The sequence below is a fragment of the Ambystoma mexicanum genome, chromosome 14, assembly GCF_040938575.1.
Source record: "Ambystoma mexicanum isolate Mex_15411 chromosome 14, UKY_AmexF1_1, whole genome shotgun sequence".
Taxonomy (NCBI): Eukaryota; Metazoa; Chordata; class Amphibia; order Caudata; family Ambystomatidae; genus Ambystoma; species Ambystoma mexicanum.
The window spans coordinates 40,544,716-40,566,039 of NC_090940.1; the positions used below are offsets into that span (position 1 = coordinate 40,544,716).

The window sequence follows — 21,324 nt, forward strand, 5'->3', positions numbered from 1 at the left end:
ACAGTAGGAACATAGAATGCAAGAACACATAGGGAAAGGTTAGATCAGGGATGCAGAGCATAAGAGGAGAGAGAGACTTCACAATAGGAACATTGAATTCAGGACGACAATGTACAAAGAACACCTAATGTAGGTGAACAGAGGGACACTTCAGGCCAGTAATACTGACAAGAGGATAGAGGCAGATGGTACACAAGGAACACCGATTACAAGTGGATGAGGGACAACAGACAAGGAACACGGAATGTAACTTTATAGAGCGAAATTTCAGCCAAGGATCACTGAATACAAGAGGATAGAAGGAGATGCCAGACAAGGAACACTGAGGACGATAGAGGGAGGCATCAGACAAGGAACACTAAATACAAGAGAATAGAGGGAGACAACAGTCAAGGAACAAGGGAGACCGTAGACATGGAACACTGAATACAAGAGGAAAGAGGGAGACAGCAGGCAAGGAACACTGAATACAAGAGGATAGAGGGAGACATCAGACAAGGACCACTGACCACTGACGAGGATAGAGGGAGACAGACAAGGACCACTGATGAGGGTAGAGGGAGACATCAGACATGGGACACTGAATACAAGAGGATAGAGGGAGACATCAGACAAGGGCCACTGACTAGGATAGAGGGAGACATCAGACAAGGAACAGAGGATAGAGGGAGACAGACAAGGAACACTGAATACAAGAGAATAGAGGGAGACAACAGTCAAGGAACGAGGGAGACAGTAGACATGGAACACTGAATACAAGAAGAAAGAGGGAGACAGCAGACAAGGAACACTGAATACAAGAGGATAGAGGGAGACAACAGACATGAAACACTGACGAGGATAGCAGAGACATCAGACAAGGAACACTGAATACAAGATGATGGAGGGAGACAGCAGACAAGGAAGAGTGAATACAAGAGGATAGAAGGAGACAGCAGACAAGGAACACTGAATACAAGATGATGGAGGGAGACAGCAGACAAGGAAGAGTGAATACAAGAGGATAGAAGGAGACAGCAGACATGGAACACTGAATACAAGCAGATAGTGGGAGGCTTCAGATAAGGGACTCAGAGTAAGATGACAGGAGACTGCACAAATAAATATAGGAAAACTGAATTGGAGATCATATGATCGAAATAGCATGACACTAGGGGCACTGAGGGGAGGAGCTGTGAATACAAATAAGGCATCCGACAGACGTAGGGCTCTCAAATAGGCAGGTAAGGAAAATGAAAACGGGGAAATACACAGAAATGTGTGCATGGAAAAATATCTAACAAAGAAAAGCAACACTGAAAGAACAAATACCATGAGACATTAAAGCAAAATGAGAAAACAGCAAATCTGAAGAGACAGCAAGCAAAGGATGAACCCTGAAGGCGTCACACCCGAGCTCACCTCCTGCCCAAAGTCCCTCGGGTTCCACGACAAACACCTCTCCGTCAAAACATACATAGCTAAAACAAACACTGACAGCTTGGTATCGGCTCTCCCTCCTGCGGAAAGTCAAGCCCTTCCTCCCTCCGGACAGCTTTTGATCCACTGTTCAAGCACTGGTCCTAGCCCACCTGGATGGGGGCAATGCCCTGCTTGAAGCCCTCCTGTTGTCCTCCCTTGTGCCTCTGAAAGTGTCCTACGCGTGGCTGCACGCCTCATCAAGGGTCTATGCAGATACAACCACATTACCTATGCCCGCAACGACCTTCACTGGCTCCCACGGAGCGCCCAAATCACTTTCAAGTCTTGCTGCATCATCCAAAAGGCAGTCGCCCTCAAGTCACCCAGCTACCTTGCGGAAAAACTCGGCTTCTCCGGCAGACAGCACACTGCAAGGCATACATTCGTTTTCAAAAATTGATTAGCAGAGTTTGCTAATTAAAATGAACTTGATTAGCAAACAAACCCATTTCATTAGCAATGTTCTATGAACATTGTTAATGTCACCAGAATTGATTTGTACCCTAGGCATTAACCCCTTCAGTGCCAAGGGCGAGATATCCCGTCCTTTTTGGCACCTTGTTTTGAGCGATCCAAACTGTAATCCAACCCCCGGGCTATGTGAGGTGGAGGTCCCCCATCAATTTCAGGGGGCTGGATTACCTTCAGTTCCACATCGGCATGCGTAAAGCACATCGGCATGAAACTGAAAGTAAAATCACTGCAGCAGCCATTTTCGGCTGCTGCGGTGAAGAGAAAAGGTAAGAGCCCTTCTTTCTCCGCCTCGACCTCCAGCTGTATTTCCACTTACCACGGATATAGGAAAACGTGGTGTCCTTGGAAACGGGAGATTCTCCCCTTTCCAACACCACCATGTATATGACGCATTGCTGGTCAGGGATCAGCGCAAAGCGCTCGATCCGTGACCAGCAACCCACTGGACCACCAGGGATGCGTTCATGACGTGGGGGGGGGGGTGCTTACAGTAAGCAGCCCCCCCCCCGGCCCTCATAGCATGGGGGCACATATGTGCACAACCCTGGGGGCAGATGGCTGATCATCTCCCCGCAGGGAAGGGGAAAATAAATAAATAAATAGAACGGGGATGGTGGTGGGGGGAGGGGTTGGGGGGCCTGGGATTTTTTTGCCCCATTAAATGGTGTTGGCCCTCCCCCTCCCTCACCAAGTGCAGATTAGGCCCCCCCGCCCCCCTGGAATAAAATAATGAAAATAACAAAAGGGAATTTTGGGTGGGATTCGGGGTGGCACTAGCCACCAGGGATATATTTTACAGAACAGGGGGGTGGCCCTCTCCCCCTCACCTCAATGGGAAATGGGGGCACTCCATGGTGGCAGATATCTGCTGCTAGGAAGGGGCATCTGCCCCCAGGGAGGGCTGCATGAGATGCCCCCCCCTGCATTTGGTGTGGGGGGGCAGAGGGTCACCCTCCATTACATTACAAAATTACCTGGCGGTGTATGGTGCCCCTCAGCGCTCCCTAAAGTGTAGTGTACCTTTTCCATTTTTTTCTTTATTTACGAAACTTGCCTTGGCGCAGAGGGGCACATTGGTGTGCCAATCTGGCGCCTGGATGCCCAAACCTTATTGCCCCACCCACTGGGAGGCCTGTCACACCATTTTTGGGGGCCCGCTCCCCCCCGACCCCAAATGGAGGGGGGGGTGTACCTCACGCAGCCGTTTGTAGGAGGCCCAGGGAGGCCTGCATGAGGTGCCCCCGCCACCCACTTAGGGTGGGAGGGGGAGAGGGCCCCCAGAAATTGTCAGACAGGCCCCCATTGGGTGGGGCAGTAAGGTTTGGGCACCCCGGGGCCAGATTGGCACACCAATGTGCCCCTCTGCGCCAAGGCAAGCTTTGTAAACAAAGAAATAAATGGAAAATGGTAGAACGCATTTTAGGGAGGGCTGTGGGGCACCCCAAAGCGACGGGGAATTTTCTAATGGGACGGGGTGGTGACCCTGTCTCCCCCACTCGCAATGGAGTAGGTGCCATGTCATGCAGCCCTCCCTGGGACCAGATATCTGCTCCTAGGAACGGACGCCTGAGCCCAGGGAGGAGTGCAGGACAGCTGCCCCTTATCTGCCCCTGGGGAGGGCTACAGGAGATGGGCCGCCCCTCCAATTGGGGTGGGGGTGGAGAGGTGCACCCCCCTTCACATTATAAAATTCCACAGCGGTGTTGGGGGCCCCTCCGCCCCCCGCTTAAGGGCAGCCTGCCATTTTGAATTATTTACTTTGTTTACGAAACTTGCCTTGGCGTAGAGGGGCACATTGGTGTGCCAATCTGGCCCCAGGGTGCCCAAACCTTACTGCCCCACCCACCGGGGGGCCTGTCTCACACATTTCTGGTGTCCCTCTCCCCGCACCCCAAATGGAGGGGGGGGTGTACCTCACGCAGCCGTTTGTAGGGAGGCCTGAATGAGGTGCCCCTGCCACCATTTTGGGGTGAGGGGGGAGAGGGCCCCCAAAAATTGTGGGACAGGCCCCTCAGTGGGTGGGGCGGTAAGGTTTGGGCACCCTGGGGCCTGATTGGCACACCAATTTGCCCCTCTGCACCAAGGGGAGTTGGGTTACCAAAGGAAAAAAGGGAAAATGGTGGAACGCATTTTAGGGGGGCTTTGGGCACCCCAAAGGGACAGGGGATTTTCTAATGGGATGGGGCGCTGACCTCCCCACCCACAATGGAGTGGGTACCATGTCATGCAGCCCTCCCTGGGACCAGATATCTGCTCCTAGGAAGGGATGCCTGAGGCCAGGGAGGAGTGCAGGACAGCCCCCCCCTTATCTGCCCCCAGGCAGGGCTACATTTTGCTGGTGTGACCGTAGGCAACACATGTTTTTTGTTTACAGCTTTTTCTACCCGAGCAGCTGCAACGTTATGCGAGTACTGTTTTTTATTATTCTATGGTTGGGGCCCACTGTCAGTGGGGTGGGTGAGACTGGGGCTGGATTGTTGGTGGTGTGGGTGGGAATGGCCGGTCTGGGCATATCACCTCCAACTGTCCTGGAGTTGCGGCTGGGCTGCATTACAGCTTTTCCCTTCGGGGAGGTATTGGCACACTGCCGAGACTCCTTGGTGGGGAGAAGCTGTAACGCAGGGCAGCCAGGGCTCCAGCAAAGTCGGTGGTAATATCCCTGGCCTTGGGCACCCTTCTCCCATGTGGGTCTTTGCAGGGGGTTCTGGGTAATAAATTCTGGGCGATTTGCGCAAGTCAGACCTCTGTGGATTCCCACGGGTGTCCTCTTGAGAAATGCATGGGGTTCCCGGTTTCCCTTGCTGGCTTCGACACCCTAGGCCCAAATCTGTAGGTTGCCCACATGAACAAAATGGGCAGTGGCGAAAGGCTTGGAGTTACCCGTTTCCTTTTGTGCCCCCGGTAAGTGAACCCACACATGTGAGGTACCGTTTTCATCGGGACACGTGTGGGGACGTGGGAAGGTAGGCCATGTGTTCTTGGCAGGTGTTTCGGTGGGTGAGCCGAGTGAAATGTGCAGAAAATTCGTTTTTTTCCCACATTTCGGACTTTGCGGGGTGTCTGGGTAATAAATTCTGGCCCGATTTGCGCAAATCATACCTATGCGGATTGCCACGGGTGTCCTCTTTTCGGAAATGCATGGGGTTCCCCGTTTTCCTTGGTGGCTTGGACACCCGAGGCCCATGTCTGTATGATGTGCCCTTCTGCAGAGTGTGAAATTCAGGTGTGAAAACATACTTGGGGTTACTTGTGTTTTAGGCTTTCCCCTTGGCGCCAAGATAGGTGCACCCAAACATGTGAGGTACCGTTTTCATCGGGACACCTGTCGAAATGCAGCAAGGTATAACATTTGTTGCGTTTGTGTGGTTTTCATAACGTTTTGACCCATTTGCTGGTGCCCTTTGTCACAAAACCCTTTAATTTCCCAAATATGACCTACATTTAGTCGCTGCTTTAGGCACCATACACTTTTGTAACCTGCACAATTCACCTACCCTTGAAAAGGTCTGCCTGTGCTCTTTCAAAAAATGTATGGCTGCCGTTCCTCACCACATTGGTTTTCCCAATTTACACATGCTAAGTGCGTCTGGTCAGGCCGTGAGCATAAAACTCTTGTGTACCATGGCTCAGTGTTTGGCTTGTGGTATTGCTTGTTTTGTAAAACACTACAAGAAATGTGTGCTTTCCTAACTGCAAGGGTTGGGGGAATGTAGCAGAGCATTGCTTTTCTCAAAATTCATAGAAGCCATTGCCATACCAAGCCAACCATGTCCAACACATACCTTTTTTTTCGGTCATTTTCCCGCTTTTCCCCCAATCTATGGCATTTTCGCCTACCTAGTTGTTGCCTGACCTATGCAAATCACCCCTTCCTAAACTTGGAATTTTGTCTACTTTTCAGAAATATATGCCTTTCTGTTCTCCAATTCGGCTTTCCTACCCTTTTCTTCCATTCCGTCCATGCATGTCCAATTGGCAAAAATTGCCAAAATCGCCTACCTCTCACAAAACAGTTGATAACCACATCAAAATAATTTTTATTCGTTTCCACTCAACCTGTTCTTGAAAGCCAGGAAATTGGGGAATTCAACACAGCAAACCATTCGTTCCTAGCTCTTACAAGGTAAAAACCACAGGCTTCTTTCTACATCATTTTATTGGCATTTTTTTAAAAAACCCAACATTTTCGCCCTTTTTGCTTATTTTCTCTCACCCACCTAGAGCAACCTAGGATTCCTGGGTGGCGTTACGACTGCTTACATGTGGGAAAAATAGGAGCCAAATTTGGCCGAGGTATCACATGTAACAAAAAAGTTACAAGGCATTCAATGGCCACATACCGAAATCACCAAAAGAAGGCCCTGGCACTGGGGGGAAATACCCATGGCACTTAAAGGGTTAAAGGTGCACCAATACAGAATTTTTGTGTAGAGTTGAAGTAATACTTTAGTGAGTTGAGTCAAGCCTTGCTAATTCTTTAAAATTCTGCTAGACCTGCAGGCTGAGTGACTTAGTTTACCTACTCGGCATAAGAGAAATGCACTCAACCCAGGTCAACGGATGACAAAAAATGTAAATGTGCCTTCTGTAAAATGGTGCATGTCACCACATACCTACTTTGTTTGTGACACTGCTGCCACCCAGAGGCCAACCATGCGCAGTGAAACTGATTTGACATTTACTGCAAAGAAAAGGGTACATAAAAGTTTCAAACTTCCCCTGCACATGGTACTTGCCAGTCATAAAATGTACTTGACTGTGAGTGGGTGAGTAGACTTTACTTGACTGTGAGTGGATGAGTGTCTGTAAAATTTGAAAGTGTGGCTGCATGAATGCACACAAATAGATATGACAAAAAGGCTCTGGAAACCATTGGGCCAGCTCTCTCCTGCAGGTATTTATGATATATGATAGAAGTTATTTATAACGCGCCTGTAGACAAGTGTTTCTAGGTGTGACAAGATAAGGGAGGGAGACAGAGGAAGGACAAAGACAAACGAACTTAATAGACCATGCGTCTTTCAGACTGTGCAAGTGCAGGGGAGATGGAGAGGAGAAGTGCCAGAGGGAGGGAAAGGGGAAAGTGCAGTCAGGGCAGTGTTGCTCTGAGAAGTGCAGCTAGGGGGAGCTGGCTCAGGGTAAGTGTAGGGGGGGGACTGTAGGGTGACAGATACAGCCCCCGTCCCGATATAATGTAATCACAATCAGAGAGCAAAGCAAGCTCTGGGGGCTAACGGCAGTGTATTGCAGTAGATATATAGCTGTTCACACTGGATGAACTATTGGTCACTATTGTGCATTAACATCTAGTTAGCTTTGTTTATTTATTGTGTAAGGGGAAAGAAAGTAAGAGACTAATCAGAGTGTTTGGCGTAGCAGGCAGAGAACTGTGCAAACTAGGCGGAGTACCGTAGTTTGCTGCCATGCCACTTTCAGGGCATTTGGTATAAAGCAACAGGAAGACAAGTTAGAATGTCAAGGAGTATGGGATCAGCTCCTGGCTTGAGCACCAGTTGCACAGATGTATACAACCAGAAAGTCACAGAACTAGGTTTGCCAACAAAAGCATTTGGCTGTGTAATCATGTTCATTTTCAAAAGTGTTCACTTTTGAATGTGGTGCATCTTCCCCAACAAAATGAAATGTAGCTGACACTAAGAGAATTAGATACACTAACCTAAACTTTACTGTAAAGCATAGAGGCAATGCAGTGTTTTACAGTAGCAATAATGTAATTATTCATTAAGTAACAACTTAAATGTTTAGGAATGGAATTTCATGACCGTCTTAAAAAAATGTTTAAAAAAGAAAGTTAACACATACTGGTCTTTGCTAGACAGGATATAATTAGCTTAATAAAAGTATCATCCTGATTACTACTGTTTTCAATTATTTGAAAAAGAAAAGAAAAGCATGCCTTACACTCCCACATAGGCCTTTGCACTTAAAGAGTTGAGGAGATGATTACTGCTGCACTCTCTCCATTAACCCAGTTGAACTTGCAGTGAACAAAGAAGAGAGGGTGGAGAGAGCACTGAGGGCAAGAGAAGAATGCAGAGTGAGCTGTGCTTTCATTGAACAGGGTCACTTTAATAGCTAGCTTTGCTACACAAGTGTCAATTTAATTAGCAAACCTACAGAATTGCATAGCAAATTGCTATGCAACACTGCCTTGCACCCCAGAAGCCAGGACACATGCAGACTTGAAAACGGCTGCTGCAAAAAGGAAAGGTCCAGAAAACAAGCCTGCTCTGCCTACGCTCCAAAACTATGGAACCTCCTCCCTGTTAGCAACAGACTCGCCCCGAAGCTCCTACAACTCAGAAAAGAACTCAAGATCCACCTCTTCCAAGGAGTCTTTCCTCCTCAACGCCTAGGCGATAACGTCACCCCGCATGCCAACTGTTTCGCTAGATGCCGTCCCCCCATCCCCTCCTCTCCGCTACCCTATAAAGCTGTACCTTCCTCTGTGCCTCTCTGTATCCTACCCACCACTGTATATCTGTACTGTTGTATAAATCTGTAAAGCGCTCCACGTTGCTTCTAGAAGCCAGGTCTGCACTCAATACCCTAATAATAATAATGCTAGGATGAGATATCGAGACAGAGCAAATTAAAGGTATAGGATGCAGAAAAGAGAAATGTGGAGGGGCAGCAAACAAAGGCAACAAAATACTTAATGCAGAGATCTGTAAAAACATCACATGAAGGTAAGGAAAACAAAGAATTGATGCGATGAAATGGGATCCTGGCAAAATACATAAAAAGCAAGTACGGAGAGATGTATATCTTTAGAGGAGACAAACCAACAGCCTTCCTGCAGGTGTCCTTTGGGTGGTCCATTGAAGGGGACCAAAGTTCTGACATCAAAGAAGTAGTCTTTGATCTCCGTGGAGTGTCTCAATATCCTCCTCAAGCTGGGGCGTGGAATATCACTTCTAACATTATTTACAATCATTTACCTCCAACACTGTCTCCTCAGTACTGAAAGACACCCTCAGGCACACTCCTTCAAATTACCCACTTTCCTCAGTATTGAGCGACTCCCTCTAGCATACTCCTCCAAATTATTCACTTTCTTCAGGACTGAAGTCATCCGAGACAGCGACTGCAAACACACTTCAGTGCTGGAAGACCCCTAGCCTTCTCCCACAGACGCACACCTCTGTGGGGTTTCGAGACCCCCAAAGTATCTAATCTTTCCTCAGTTTCGATCCTTCAGACACAAACGTTTCCAGCATGCACACCCCAGCACGACAAGGCACACTGTCCTCGATGCTGGGAACGTCTGCATGCACACACTCACTTTTACCACATACTGTTCAAGCCCCAAAGCTCCATTTCTCCTCTTCTATCAAGGTCTTCTCAGTATTGGGAGACCCTCAATCACACTAGATTTCACCTACTACCCTCTCTCCTCTGCACTGCGAGACCCCCAGGCACACCATCACAGGTACTACTCTACTTGCGAATGTTTTATTAAGAATGGGTGGCTCTACCGACTAGGACCAGCCTGAGATGCAGCACTGCGATTGAGCGTGCAAGCGACCAGGCGGGGTAACTGGATTCTCTACACGCCACCCCCAGGCCCAAAATCACTTGCTCGGGGTGGCACCCAGCCAAGAAGCCCGACTTTGCCAGTTCCCAGAATCAGGCAGGGGACTTTGTTACAGAACCCAGACACACTTGTTGTACCTACTACTCTCTCCTCTGTACCGAAGGATCTCCCCAGCACATCTTATTGAGCTGAACCAACTACTACTTTCTCTACGCTCAAGCACACTACACATATACCGGCTGAGCCACTCCATATGCCAACAACGGAATAACCCCCCGAAAAGACATCAAACAGAAGGGTACACACTACAATCAACCTATATATCACTGTCCCGGCGGATGCACCCTAGCACATGGGCATGCAAGCCTCTCTTTGGACACGAACGCCCCAGATCAAGGCATACGCAGAGCTCAGGGCACTTGTTCTTTGCTTGCATCAACACAACAGCAATGTCATCTTGCACTGTCTCTCTCTCCCCACTAACCTAACTCACATATCCCTCCTTCAAATCAGCCAAGGCCCCTGGAGACTGTGCAAATCGATGTAGTGCACATTATAAATCCCTGCAATATAACGTTCTCTAGGTGCTTCTCTCTCCTCCGTGGCACAATCAAGCCCACCTACTACTGTACTCGCTGCTGCGAGACCCCAAGCACACTACATCTCACCCGATACTCTCTCCACCCTGGCACAATCAAGCCCACCTACTACTGTACTCGCTGCTGCGAGATCTCAAGCACACTACATCTCGCCCCATGCTCTCTCCTCCCTGGCACAATCAAGCCCACCTACTACTGTACTCGCTGCTGCGAGATCCCAAGCACACTACATCTCACCCGATACTCTCTCCTCCCTGGCACAATCAAGCCCACCTACTACTGTACTCGCTGCTGCGAGATCCCAAGCACACTACATCTCGCCCGATACTCTCTCCTCCCTGGCACAATCAAGCCCACCTACTACTGTACTCGCTGCTGCGAGATCCCAAGCACACTACATCTCGCCCGATACTCTCTCCTCCCTGGCACAATCAAGCCCACCTACTACTGTACTCGCTGCTGCGAGATCCCAAGCACACTCCATCACGCCTATTATTCTCATAGTTACTCCGAGGCCCCCCTGCAGACCCCTCCCTTTCTCCCCCATAATTCTCAGTGCAGGAGTTTTCCCTGTGACCCCCTTCTCAGACCGGGCCTGCATATGTTCGAGCTGCCTGCCACTGCAGACACAGTAAGTGAGACTGCCAGCAGAAGCATCAGAGCCCGGACCCTAACCCACCTGCTCCTTGGAGCGCGACAGGCAGCTCCTGATGACTTCAGCCTCCAGCTGCGCTCGCCTCTGCACCTCCATGTGCTGGTAGTACCTCGACAGGCGAGTCTGGCCCTGCTTGTTCACAATCAGGAAAAACTTGATCATGTTCCTTCGGGCAGTCGCAGAAGGGAAGGGATGTCAGCCTGCCCTGGGAGAGGAAGAAAAACAGTCATGGGAGGCTGGTGTAACCTGTCACATAGGGGTTATTGATCACTGGTGCTTTGCAAATTAAACAATCCCTCCATGTCTCAGGCGTACATGCAAGCCACGCCTTTCCAAGGTGTGTACCGGAAGAGGGACGATCCCAGGGCTTGGCCCTACATATGCCACATTTAAGGTGTTTCTCGCGATGGTGCCACCCCTGCATTCGATCCATCACCTTTCCTTTTCAACTGGCAGGAAAGCTCTGCTCTATGGGGATCGGGTAGGAATTTGGTGTAGACGACAGAAGGTTTCAACCCTTTAATTCTTACTCAAGACACAACTTATCATTCAGTACGCCAAAGATGTCCAAGTCACCTCCTTAGCACTGCAAATGTAGATGCGAGCATTGTGACATAGGAAGTTAAAAAGGGACACTTCAATTTTATAGAAAAAGAAGAATTAAAATGAATAAGTGTTTTGTTATAAGCAGGTGCGTTTGTGGTTCGTTTTATTTGCACTCTTAGTTTCTATTGTCCACTTGCACTGGTTTGAAAAAAAATCTTTATAGATTTTGTATAACGCTAAACGCCATGAGCTCATGGCTTCCAACCACTATGCAACAATGATTATTCAAATGAACCAACTTGCCCAACCTCAGTGGGACCTGGGTCCTGCGATGGTGATGTGGTAGGGGTTTCTCCGTGGACTCGTGGGTGGGTGGGTGGATGTTAGAGAGAGTCGGGCGGGAGACAAAGGGGCTTCTGGTGGGAAGCTGCCCCTCAGGAAACCAGCTGTCAGTGGGGCCCCATCAGCACAGGATCCTGGTTGACTGACAAGACCATGCCGAGCGCCAGCCCTCTATATCCAGCGGCTTATGGGAAGCCGGGTAGAGGGGCAACAGGCCAATAATGGCTTTGCTGGCCCGGTCTGCGATCTTATCATCAGTACTGTCATCAGCAGCCAGTAGAAGGACATTGGGGCCTAAGTGATATGGACAGCCTCTTTCAGGCCATCCATAGTTTGGGCAATATGGATTTGGGCCCTTTATCATGTACACCGTGTTTGCGTTTAGCTGCGAGCAATGGGCTGCTTGCTGGAGAATAAACAGAAAGGGGGCGCCCCCCGTCAACAGTAGCCGGGCATGAAAGGAGGGGTTTGTGGTGGCCGTCACTTGCAGCTAAAGGACAGGTCTGTGTGGAAAAGGGCCGCCAGGTTTTTGGCCTGTTGAAGGGTACCGTTTTAGAGCTGTGTGCACAGAGACCACTAGCACCCATCCAACTATGACTAAGAAAGGGAGCAGTGGCAGACACGTCGGCGCCGGGACTGTGGAGCCCCCCTGCAGATGTAGCCAAGTATCATCAGCATACATGTGCACACCCATGTCCTAACCACTGAGAACCCATCGGGACCACATGTATGTTCAAAAGGATAGGCAATAGCGGCACGCATGGTACATGCCACAACGTGGGACACAAGTGGACGATATTGAGGTACCCCGTTTCAGCTGCTCACTGGGCGTCTATGCCCATGTTGGCATTCAATTGACTAAGTAGGTTGCTGTGATGAACCATGTTGAATGTTGCAAACAAGTAACGCAGGTATCAGGCACATGAAGGACTCCAGCCCCTCCCCCCCGCCATGTTGAAGAAATTCCTTGCTTGTATTCAAGAGGGTAAGTAAAAAGGCTCTGTGTCTCGAGAGGCGGGCAGATAATCAGGCAGTATCCATTGACTCCAGACGCGGGAAAAGGCCCTGGGATGGGTCTGAAGGTGCCTCGCTTCTGTGTCTCGAGAGGCGGGCAGATAATCAGGCAGTATCCATTGACTCCAGACGCGGGAAAGGGCCCTGGGATGGGTCTGAAGGTGCCTTGCTTCTGTGTCTCGAGAGGCGGGCAGATAATTAGGCAGTATCCATTGACTCCAGACGCGGGAAAGGGCCCTGGGATGGGTCTGAAGGTGCCTCGCTTCTGTGTCCCGAGAGGCGGGCAGATAATCAGGCAGTATCCATTGACTCCAGACGCGGGAAAGGGCCCTGGGATGGGTCTGAAGGTGCCTCGCTTCTGTGTCTCGAGAGGCGGGCAGATAATCAGGCAGTATCCATTGACTCCAGATGCGGGAAAGGGCCCTGGGATGGTTCTGAAGGTGCCTCGCTTCTGTGTCTCGAGAGGCGGGCAGATAATCAGGCAGTATCCATTGACTCCAGACGCGGGAAAGGGCCCTGGGATGGTTCTGAAGGTGCCTCGCTTCTGTGTCTCGAGAGGCGGGCAGATAATCAGGCAGTATCCATTGACTCCAGACGCGGGAAAGGGCCCTGGGATGGGTCTGAAGGTGCCTCGCTTCTGTGTCCCGAGAGGCGGGCAGATAATCAGGCAGTATCCATTGACTCCAGACGGGGGAAAGGGCCCTGGGATGGGTCTGAAGGTGCCTCGCTTCTGTGTCTCGAGAGGCGGGCAGATAATCAGGCAGTATCCATTGACTCCAGATGCGGGAATGGGCCCTGGGATGGGTCTGAAGGTGCCTAGTTTCTGTGTCTCGAGAGGTGGGCAGATAATCAGGCAGTATCCATCGACTCCAGATGCGGGAAAGGGCCCCGATATGGGTCTGAAGGTGCCTCGCTTCTGTGTCTCGAGAGGTGGGCAGATAATCAGGCAGTATCCATCGACTCCAGATGCGGGAAAGGGCCCTGGGATGGGTCTGAAGGTGCCTCGCTTCTGTGTCTCGAGAGGCGGGCAGATAATCAGGCAGTATCCATTGACTCCAGATGCGGGAAAGGGCCCTGGGATGGGTCTGAAGGTGCCTCGCTTCTGTGTCTCGAGAGGCGGGCAGATAATCAGGCAGTATCCATTGACTCCAGATGCGGGAAAGGGCCCTGGGATGGGTCTGAAGGTGCCTCGCTTCTGTGTCTCGAGAGGCGGGCAGATAATCAGGCAGTATCCATTGACTCCAGACGCGGGAAAGGGCCCTGGGATGGGTCTGAAGGTGCCTCGCTTCCGTGTCTCGAGAGGTGGGCAGATAATCAGGCAGTATCCATTGACTCCAGATGCGGGAATGGGCCCTGGGATGGGTCTGAAGGTGCCTCGCTTCTGTGTCTCGAGAGGTGGGCAGATAATCAGGCAGTATCCATTGACTCCAGATGCGGGAAAGGGCCCTGGGATGGGTCTGAAGGTGCCTCGCTTCTGTGTCTCGAGAGGCGGGCAGATAATCAGGCAGTATCCATTGACTCCAGATGCGGGAAAGGGCCCTGGGATGGGTCTGAAGGTGCCTCGCTTCTGTGTCTCGAGAGGCGGGCAGATAATCAGGGAGTATCCATTGCCTCCAGATGCGGGAAAGGGCCCTGGGATGGGTCTGAAGGCGCCTCGCTTCTGTGTCTCGAGAGGCGGGCAGATAATCAGGCAATATCCATTGACTCCAGACGCGGGAAAGGGCCCTGGGATGGGTCTGAAGGTGCCTCGCTTCTGTGTCCCGAGAGGCGGGCAGATAATCAGGCAGTATCCATTGACTCCAGACGCGGGAAAGGGCCCTGGGATGGGTCTGAAGGTGCCTCGCTTCTGTGTCTCGAGAGGCGGGCAGATAATCAGGCAGTATCCATTGACTCCAGATGCGGGAATGGGCCCTGGGATGGGTCTGAAGGTGCCTAGTTTCTGTGTCTCGAGAGGTGGGCAGATAATCAGGCAGTATCCATCGACTCCAGATGCGGGAAAGGGCCCTGGGATGGGTCTGAAAGTGCCTCGTTTCTGTGTCTCGAGAGGTGGGCAGATAATCAGGCAGTATCCATCGACTCCAGATGCGGGAAAGGGCCCTGGGATGGGTCTGAAGGTGCCTCGCTTCTGTGTCTCGAGAGGCGGGCAGATAATCAGGCAGTATCCATTGACTCCAGATGCGGGAAAGGGCCCTGGGATGGGTCTGAAGGTGCCTCGTTTCTGTATTCCGAGAGGCGGGCAGATAATCAGGCAGTATCCATTGACTCCAGATGCGGGAAAGGGCCCTGGGATGGGTCTGAAGGTGCCTCGCTTCTGTGTCTCGAGAGGCGGGCAGATAATCAGGCAGTATCCATTGACTCCAGATGCGGGAAAGGGCCCTGGGATGGGTCTGAAGGTGCCTCGCTTCTGTGTCTCGAGAGGCGGGCAGATAATCAGGCAGTATCCATTGACTCCAGATGCGGGAAAGGGCCTTGGGATGGGTCTGAAGGTGCCTCGCTTCTGTGTCTCGAGAGGCGGGCAGATAATCAGGCAGTATCCATTGACTCCAGACGCGGTAAAGGGCCCTGGGATGGGTCTGAAGGTGCCTCGCTTCTGTGTCTCGAGAGGCGGGCAGATAATCAGTCAGTATCCATTGACTCCAGACGCGGGAATGGGCCCTGGGATGGGTCTGAAGGTGCCTCGCTTCTGTGTCTCGAGAGGTGGGCAGATAATCAGGCAGTATCCATTGACTCCAGATGCGGGAAAGGGCCCTGGGATGGGTCTGAAGGTGCCTCGCTTCTGTGTCTCGAGAGGCGGACAGATAATCAGGCAGTATCCATTGACTCCAGATGCGGGAAAGGGCCCTGGGATGGGTCTGAAGGTGCCTCGCTTCTGTGTCCCGAGAGGCGGGCAGATAATCAGGCAGTATCCATTGACTCCAGATGCGGGAAAGGGCCCTGGGATGGGTCTGAAGGTGCCTCGCTTCTGTGTCTCGAGAGGCGGGCAGATAATCAGGCAGTATCCATTGACTCCAGACGCGGGAAAGGGCCCTGGGATGGGTCTGAAGGTGCCTCGCTTCTGTGTCTCGAGGGGCGGGCAGATAATCAGGCAGTATCCATTGACTCCAGATGCGGGAAAGGGCCCTGGGATGGGTCTGAAGGTGCCTAGTTTCCCCAGAGTCAGCTGCTGTTTACCAAGGAGGAAAGGTAACGACCAGTTTTATGGGCCACCAAAGAATTTCACCAGGCTCAAAGATGCATTAATTAAGCAATAAGACCCGAGCTGGCGGGCCAGATCGGGTGGTAACGGCCCTGGGCCCAAGTACGCGAGGGCCTTAACGATGGGCCCCAGCACAGTTACCACCCGATCCAGCCCGCCGATGAGTGAGTTATTGCTATGGCCACCATGAGATTGCAAGACAGGGCTCCATGTGGAGCCCCAATTCCAATTCCATAGCGGTCTGGGACAAGGAGCAGCAGCAGTAGCGCCGCTGCCAAGGAAGAAGGTAACAAGTGGTGGTGGGGAGGCTGGGGAGGGAAGGGAGCGTTGCCTGGAGGAGGGAAAGGGAGGGTGGGGGAGAAGATGGCTGGCTTATTCGTGAGGTACAGCCTTTGTTCCAAGCAACCTGATTGGCTGGCTCTGCCACCCCAGGTGGTAATTTGGTCATAATAATGCGTTACCTGGGCCGCAAAGGGTGGCAACGGCCACTCAGGCCTTTACCAAGGTACTGGGATGCTTCCACCTGGTACAGCCCGGGTAACTCGTCATTATGTCCATTAGCACGCAGGGTTTAAGTCCCAGGGTGCTAATAGGTATTTATTTCTTTCGAAACAAATACTAATCTAACATGGCCCGCATGGAAATGAAAGTGAGACTCCAATTGAAGTCGCTCTTCCATTTCCATGGTGGCTGTCAGACGTGACAGGAGCAGGACCACAGTCCTACAGCGCCACAACCCTTTTAGGAAAGTACATTTCTTTTCACATACAGGCGTTTTCCTCTATTTTCACAATCTATATTGGATGTACAAGTGATGAATGTTCACACACGCAGGTCTTTCTTCGCTTATTTTAGAATTTTGAAGTATTTATAACCATGCACTGGACAGACTCGACTGCATCTAGGTGCAGGTGATAGTAATAGCACTCAGTTTGCATATCAATCAACAAAAAATGCCAATTGGTGGACAGCCCGGGCATATAATTTAACAGGTGTATTTTAAGGCTTTCCGGAATTGTAAAAGCTTTGTGATACTCCATATCTCTTATGTCCAATTTTGCAAATTGATTTTGGCCAGAACGTGTTTCGAGTAGTGCTTGGGCTTTGTCAAGGCCCAATTTTAGGAACTGCAGTATGGCCTCTGTCGCACAAGAACGGAAATCCTGTATGAGCGTGATAGGCGAGTGGGCAAACAGTCTCCTGTATTGACAACTACTGAACTGCAAAAGGAGAACTTTATACATATTTCTTCTACGTTTATCTCAAATCAACAGGAAGTCTGTTTTGTTTATTGTAAACAATGACTATGAGCAAGGCATTTTGAGACGGGTCACAATATGTAAACGCTTAGCCAGTAGGGATTTCATGCTGCCATTTTCTTCGACCAAGGACTGTGAGAACACACAGCGGGAGGTGCATTGAGCTAATAGTTGGTAGTGTGTATTTTGCACACATTCATCCTCTCATTTTTCATGAATATTGGCCTGGTGAGTGTATGCATATTTGTTATGGTTTTTGATCCTCTCCTGGAGTAGCGGGTGTGACTTTCCATTAAATGTTTTGTATAATCTTTCCTCTTTCCAGATTAGACAATCACATCATCATGAGAGGAACAGTCTCGAGAATATTGTGAAATCATGCTCCCGAAGAAGGGGTTATCTCTAAACACGCTGATTATACCTAGCTTGATTTGATAACCATTTTCCTTGCATTATGCTGGAAATATTGGAAGAACAGTAGATCTGGCAGTGTGATCATTGATACGAACGGCCATTATGAAACGGACAATGAATAAAGTCAATAACCAAGAACATTAAACTGTGAAATAAGTTGTCAAGTTAATTGGAGCTTCTTTCTCCTGAACAAGTGCACACATAGTTTCTAAAATGCACTATTAATGCAAAATTGTTTCAAATACTTTGTTTTTCTTTTTACCAAATGTGTTTTTATTATTTTCATGGTTCAACAGTCTTATGGATTCTCAAATCTTTCCACTATGGTTCAGAATTCAAACATGGCAAAATAACAGAACAAATGGCACTGGTAGATAGTTAAAGTCATGAACATCTTATCAAAATCAGCAATAAAAAGGCCTAACATTCCCCGGTCCTTCAACCCTCCCCCGCCAACCTCATTAAATCTGATTCAAAGTCCCCTTTGGTTTGAATGTGTGACCAACCTTATTTTTATGGAATTCAATAAAAGTGGATCAAATACGCAGATATCTAGGAAGCGAATTCAAGAAGTAAAGCAGTAACCTTTTCCATTAAAATAACCTCCCAGATATCACACCGCCAAATGGCCCCAATAGGATCCTCAGGATTGTTCCACCTCTGGGCCAATGCTAGTCTTGCTGCCATTAATGGATGCGAGAGGAGTTGTATACCCCATAGCAGGGTAAGCCCCCCTCCTCAGCTTCACACAGAATAATCACCAGCGGGCTAAGTGGGAGTAGGATCTCACAAATCTCTCTAATCCTGGTGAAAATCATCTTCCAAAAGATTTGAGATCGTGGGTAAAGTCACCACGTGAGAATCAAGGTTCCAAGCTCGCCAGAACCCCGCCAACAAAGTGGGGAATATGAAGAAAAACTCTTTTGGCGACAACTCGCGAGTATGTGCCAGTGTCGATTTTATATGCTGAGTCCTTAATCTAGGCGCAATGCGAAATTGTATGTGCCCTGCCCTATATCCCACTCCAGGAAGAGTCATGGATCTGCATGCCCAGATCTTCCTCCCACCTATGCATCTACGGCATTTCCTCCCATGAGTCAATATAATCCAGTAACCTGTATATGGTTGAAACCCTATCCCTAGACACACCAAGCTATATTGCGCTTGTAATGAGTAAGAAGAGGGACGACTGCTCAGACCTCTGGATGGGAAAGCTAGCGTTGGAGTTTGCAATATATAAAGCATTCACATTCTCCAACTCCAAACACCAATTTACAGTCTCTGAAAGTAAGCGGGAGTCACCATTAAAGAATTATGAATGGGTTTTCAAGTTCCCCTGCATCCAATTGGAAAAATGTTCCAGGAACCACTAGAGGGGAAAACGCAGGATTCCATAGGACAGGCGAGAGGGGCGCTCCCAGCTCTTAAGCAATGTATACCAAAAGTGTAGTTAAGTTTGGGTAGGAGGGAAGAGACGTCCTCCCCAAACCCTATCCGCTCTCTCGACGAATGGCAGATGGGCAAGAGGGAGGCTGGTAGCACCCTATTCCAGGTCCATCCAGCCTAACGGCCAATGGGCCCCGAAACAAATAGATGCGAAGTTGTGCTGCAAGCCAGTAAAACCTGGTGTCTGGCACACCTTCCACCCCAGAAAACGTTCCCTTGCGAGTACCCTGCTTTTGGCCCACATAAAAATTATATATATATATATATATATATATTTCCCGTTGGAGTTTAACTGAATTAAAATAAAACATTTAAAAAGGCTGGATTCTAACTGCAAGGAATCCATTAAGAAGTTTAGGGAGTCCTTGAGCTAGCAGAAACACAGGCTGTTGCTCTTCCCGGATGTAGCGCCCGTAACTGCAAAGAAAAGTGCCACGCTGCATACATATCCTGAAGCAATCCTTCCCGAGCAAGGGGGCCAAAGCAGCCCTCCTTTATCCAGCACATTCCAGGGTGCTGTGCAATGACAGGGAGTATGCATTTTGGGATGCGGACAAGGCATAGGACTTGCATAAATCGATTCCCGTAAAGGCCAACCTGGGGAACAGTAAAACCTGAGCTAGATTTGTGTTAAAGTGGGCTCCATTGGTTGAGATCCTAGTGGGGCCACACCTCACTACACGTTTACTACTGTGCTGCTCTTAGGTATATGGGGTTTGTTGGCCCTTTGTGTGCCCCCCATGACATCAAAGAAGAGACTTGGACAGGTCTTCCATGCCCCGGACTCACGACTCACTATGAGCTAGTCGATATTCTCCCTCCCCCCCCCAACCACTAGGGGGATGTCACCCAGAAGCACCCTTTAGTTCCCAAAGTTGTTTTTGCATCCTTTTATTTCTCACAACGATGAAAGGGAGCACCTTATGTTACTGTTTTTTGTGCAAAGTAATGTATAAAAACCTTAATAAAGATACATTTAAAAAAATAAAAAGTCTAGGGAGGACAGGCATCTTTACTGTTGTAATCTGCTCCAACCAAGAGATGGCAAGTTTATTCCACCTTTCCAAATCTTGGCTAGCGTTATGGACTAATGGTGGTAACTTGCGTTTAAATAGATCCTTAGACGAGGCAACCATTTTAATCCCCAGGGAATCTAGCAACGCTACCCCCACAAGTCAAGGAATATTGAAGCTCTCTATGTGACATCATTCCGTAGATAGTAATATCTTAGTCTCTGGATTCCAGATAAATATTAACGAAGCTTCAGACCTGGACTCAAACACTTGCAATACAGCTATCCCTCTCGGCATACAGTCCCTGCCACGTTCAGACACAGGAGCACTTTGCCTGCATAGAGGGCAATACCATGACCTTCTCTGGCTGCATCCACTCTCTGCAGGTCACTGCTAGCTCGTACCTTCCGGCCAGAGGGCACCATGGCTAGAGAGAAGAGCAGGAGGAAGTGCGGGCAACCATGCCTAGTCACCCTCGCGAGCTTAATGTTCCTTGTGAACTGTCCATTAACCTAGGTCTTCATTGCGGAGGTTGCTAAAATGGCTCTGATGTAAATTATGAAGGTTGGGCCAAAGCGAAAGGACCTCAGAGAACTAAAAATAAACCCCCAGTCTTTGCAATCAAAAGCCTTCTTGGGGCAAATTGTGACTGTTTTTACCGCACACCTGATTATGGGTTGATAAGGCATTTACCTCAAGCGGTATTCCAGGGATACTGAATGCAATCACTATCTCACGATTACACGGCCTTAATTCCAACTCAGAATACTACATGTTTTAACATCTACCCAAAACCTGGTACGAGAGGAAATGTTTGTCATTTAAATGAAGGGGTGCGGGCTATGATCCGTGACTTTGTTCAATGTTTGTCATAACTATAGCGGTCAAGCAACGGGAAAGTCACTGACGCCGAGCCCCCAGAATGCTGCATACGGTATGGATAGTAACATTATGCGATATTACGATTAAAAATAATATTCTGCCACTGTGCTCCATGCTGCAATTACATCCAAATAATAGGTTCCCTGTCGCAGGCTCCAGCCCCTACCATTGGTCCCAGACAACCATTTGCAGACCCTTTTTGACACACAGTGCATAAGCAGATGACCGCTGGTACGGTAAAGTAGAGTAGCAGAAGGCAGCATGAAAGGGCTTTATGGGAGGTTTAACTCTTAAGCGGGAAGGGAGTGTCAGGGGTGGCAAAGGGGAAGTGGAAAGCAGGATAAAGATTCTGGTGAAGGCAGAGATAGATTAGCAGGTTCTCATTCTCAGACCAACATGTCTCACAATTTGTCTCCACTTTGTGCAACCTTCTTATCCCACGTTATTCCATTTCACCAAATACAC

At 49.5% G+C, this 21,324-nt stretch overlaps 1 protein-coding gene across 4 annotated transcripts in view; it reads right to left on the reverse strand.

Moving 5' to 3' along the window:
- Positions 1 to 21,324, reverse strand: part of AP4S1 (adaptor related protein complex 4 subunit sigma 1) — a 107,333-nt gene that overhangs the window by 12,245 nt on the left and 73,764 nt on the right. For 3 of the 4 annotated variants that reach the window (XM_069638491.1, XM_069638490.1, XM_069638492.1), the window contains exon 2: positions 10,772 to 10,952. In XM_069638491.1, the coding sequence (XP_069494592.1) occupies positions 10,772 to 10,909 (138 nt within the window). In that variant the 5' untranslated portion in view covers positions 10,910 to 10,952. The remainder of the gene's footprint in view (positions 1 to 10,771; positions 10,953 to 21,324) is intronic. The other variant, XM_069638493.1, reaches the window with a different exon arrangement.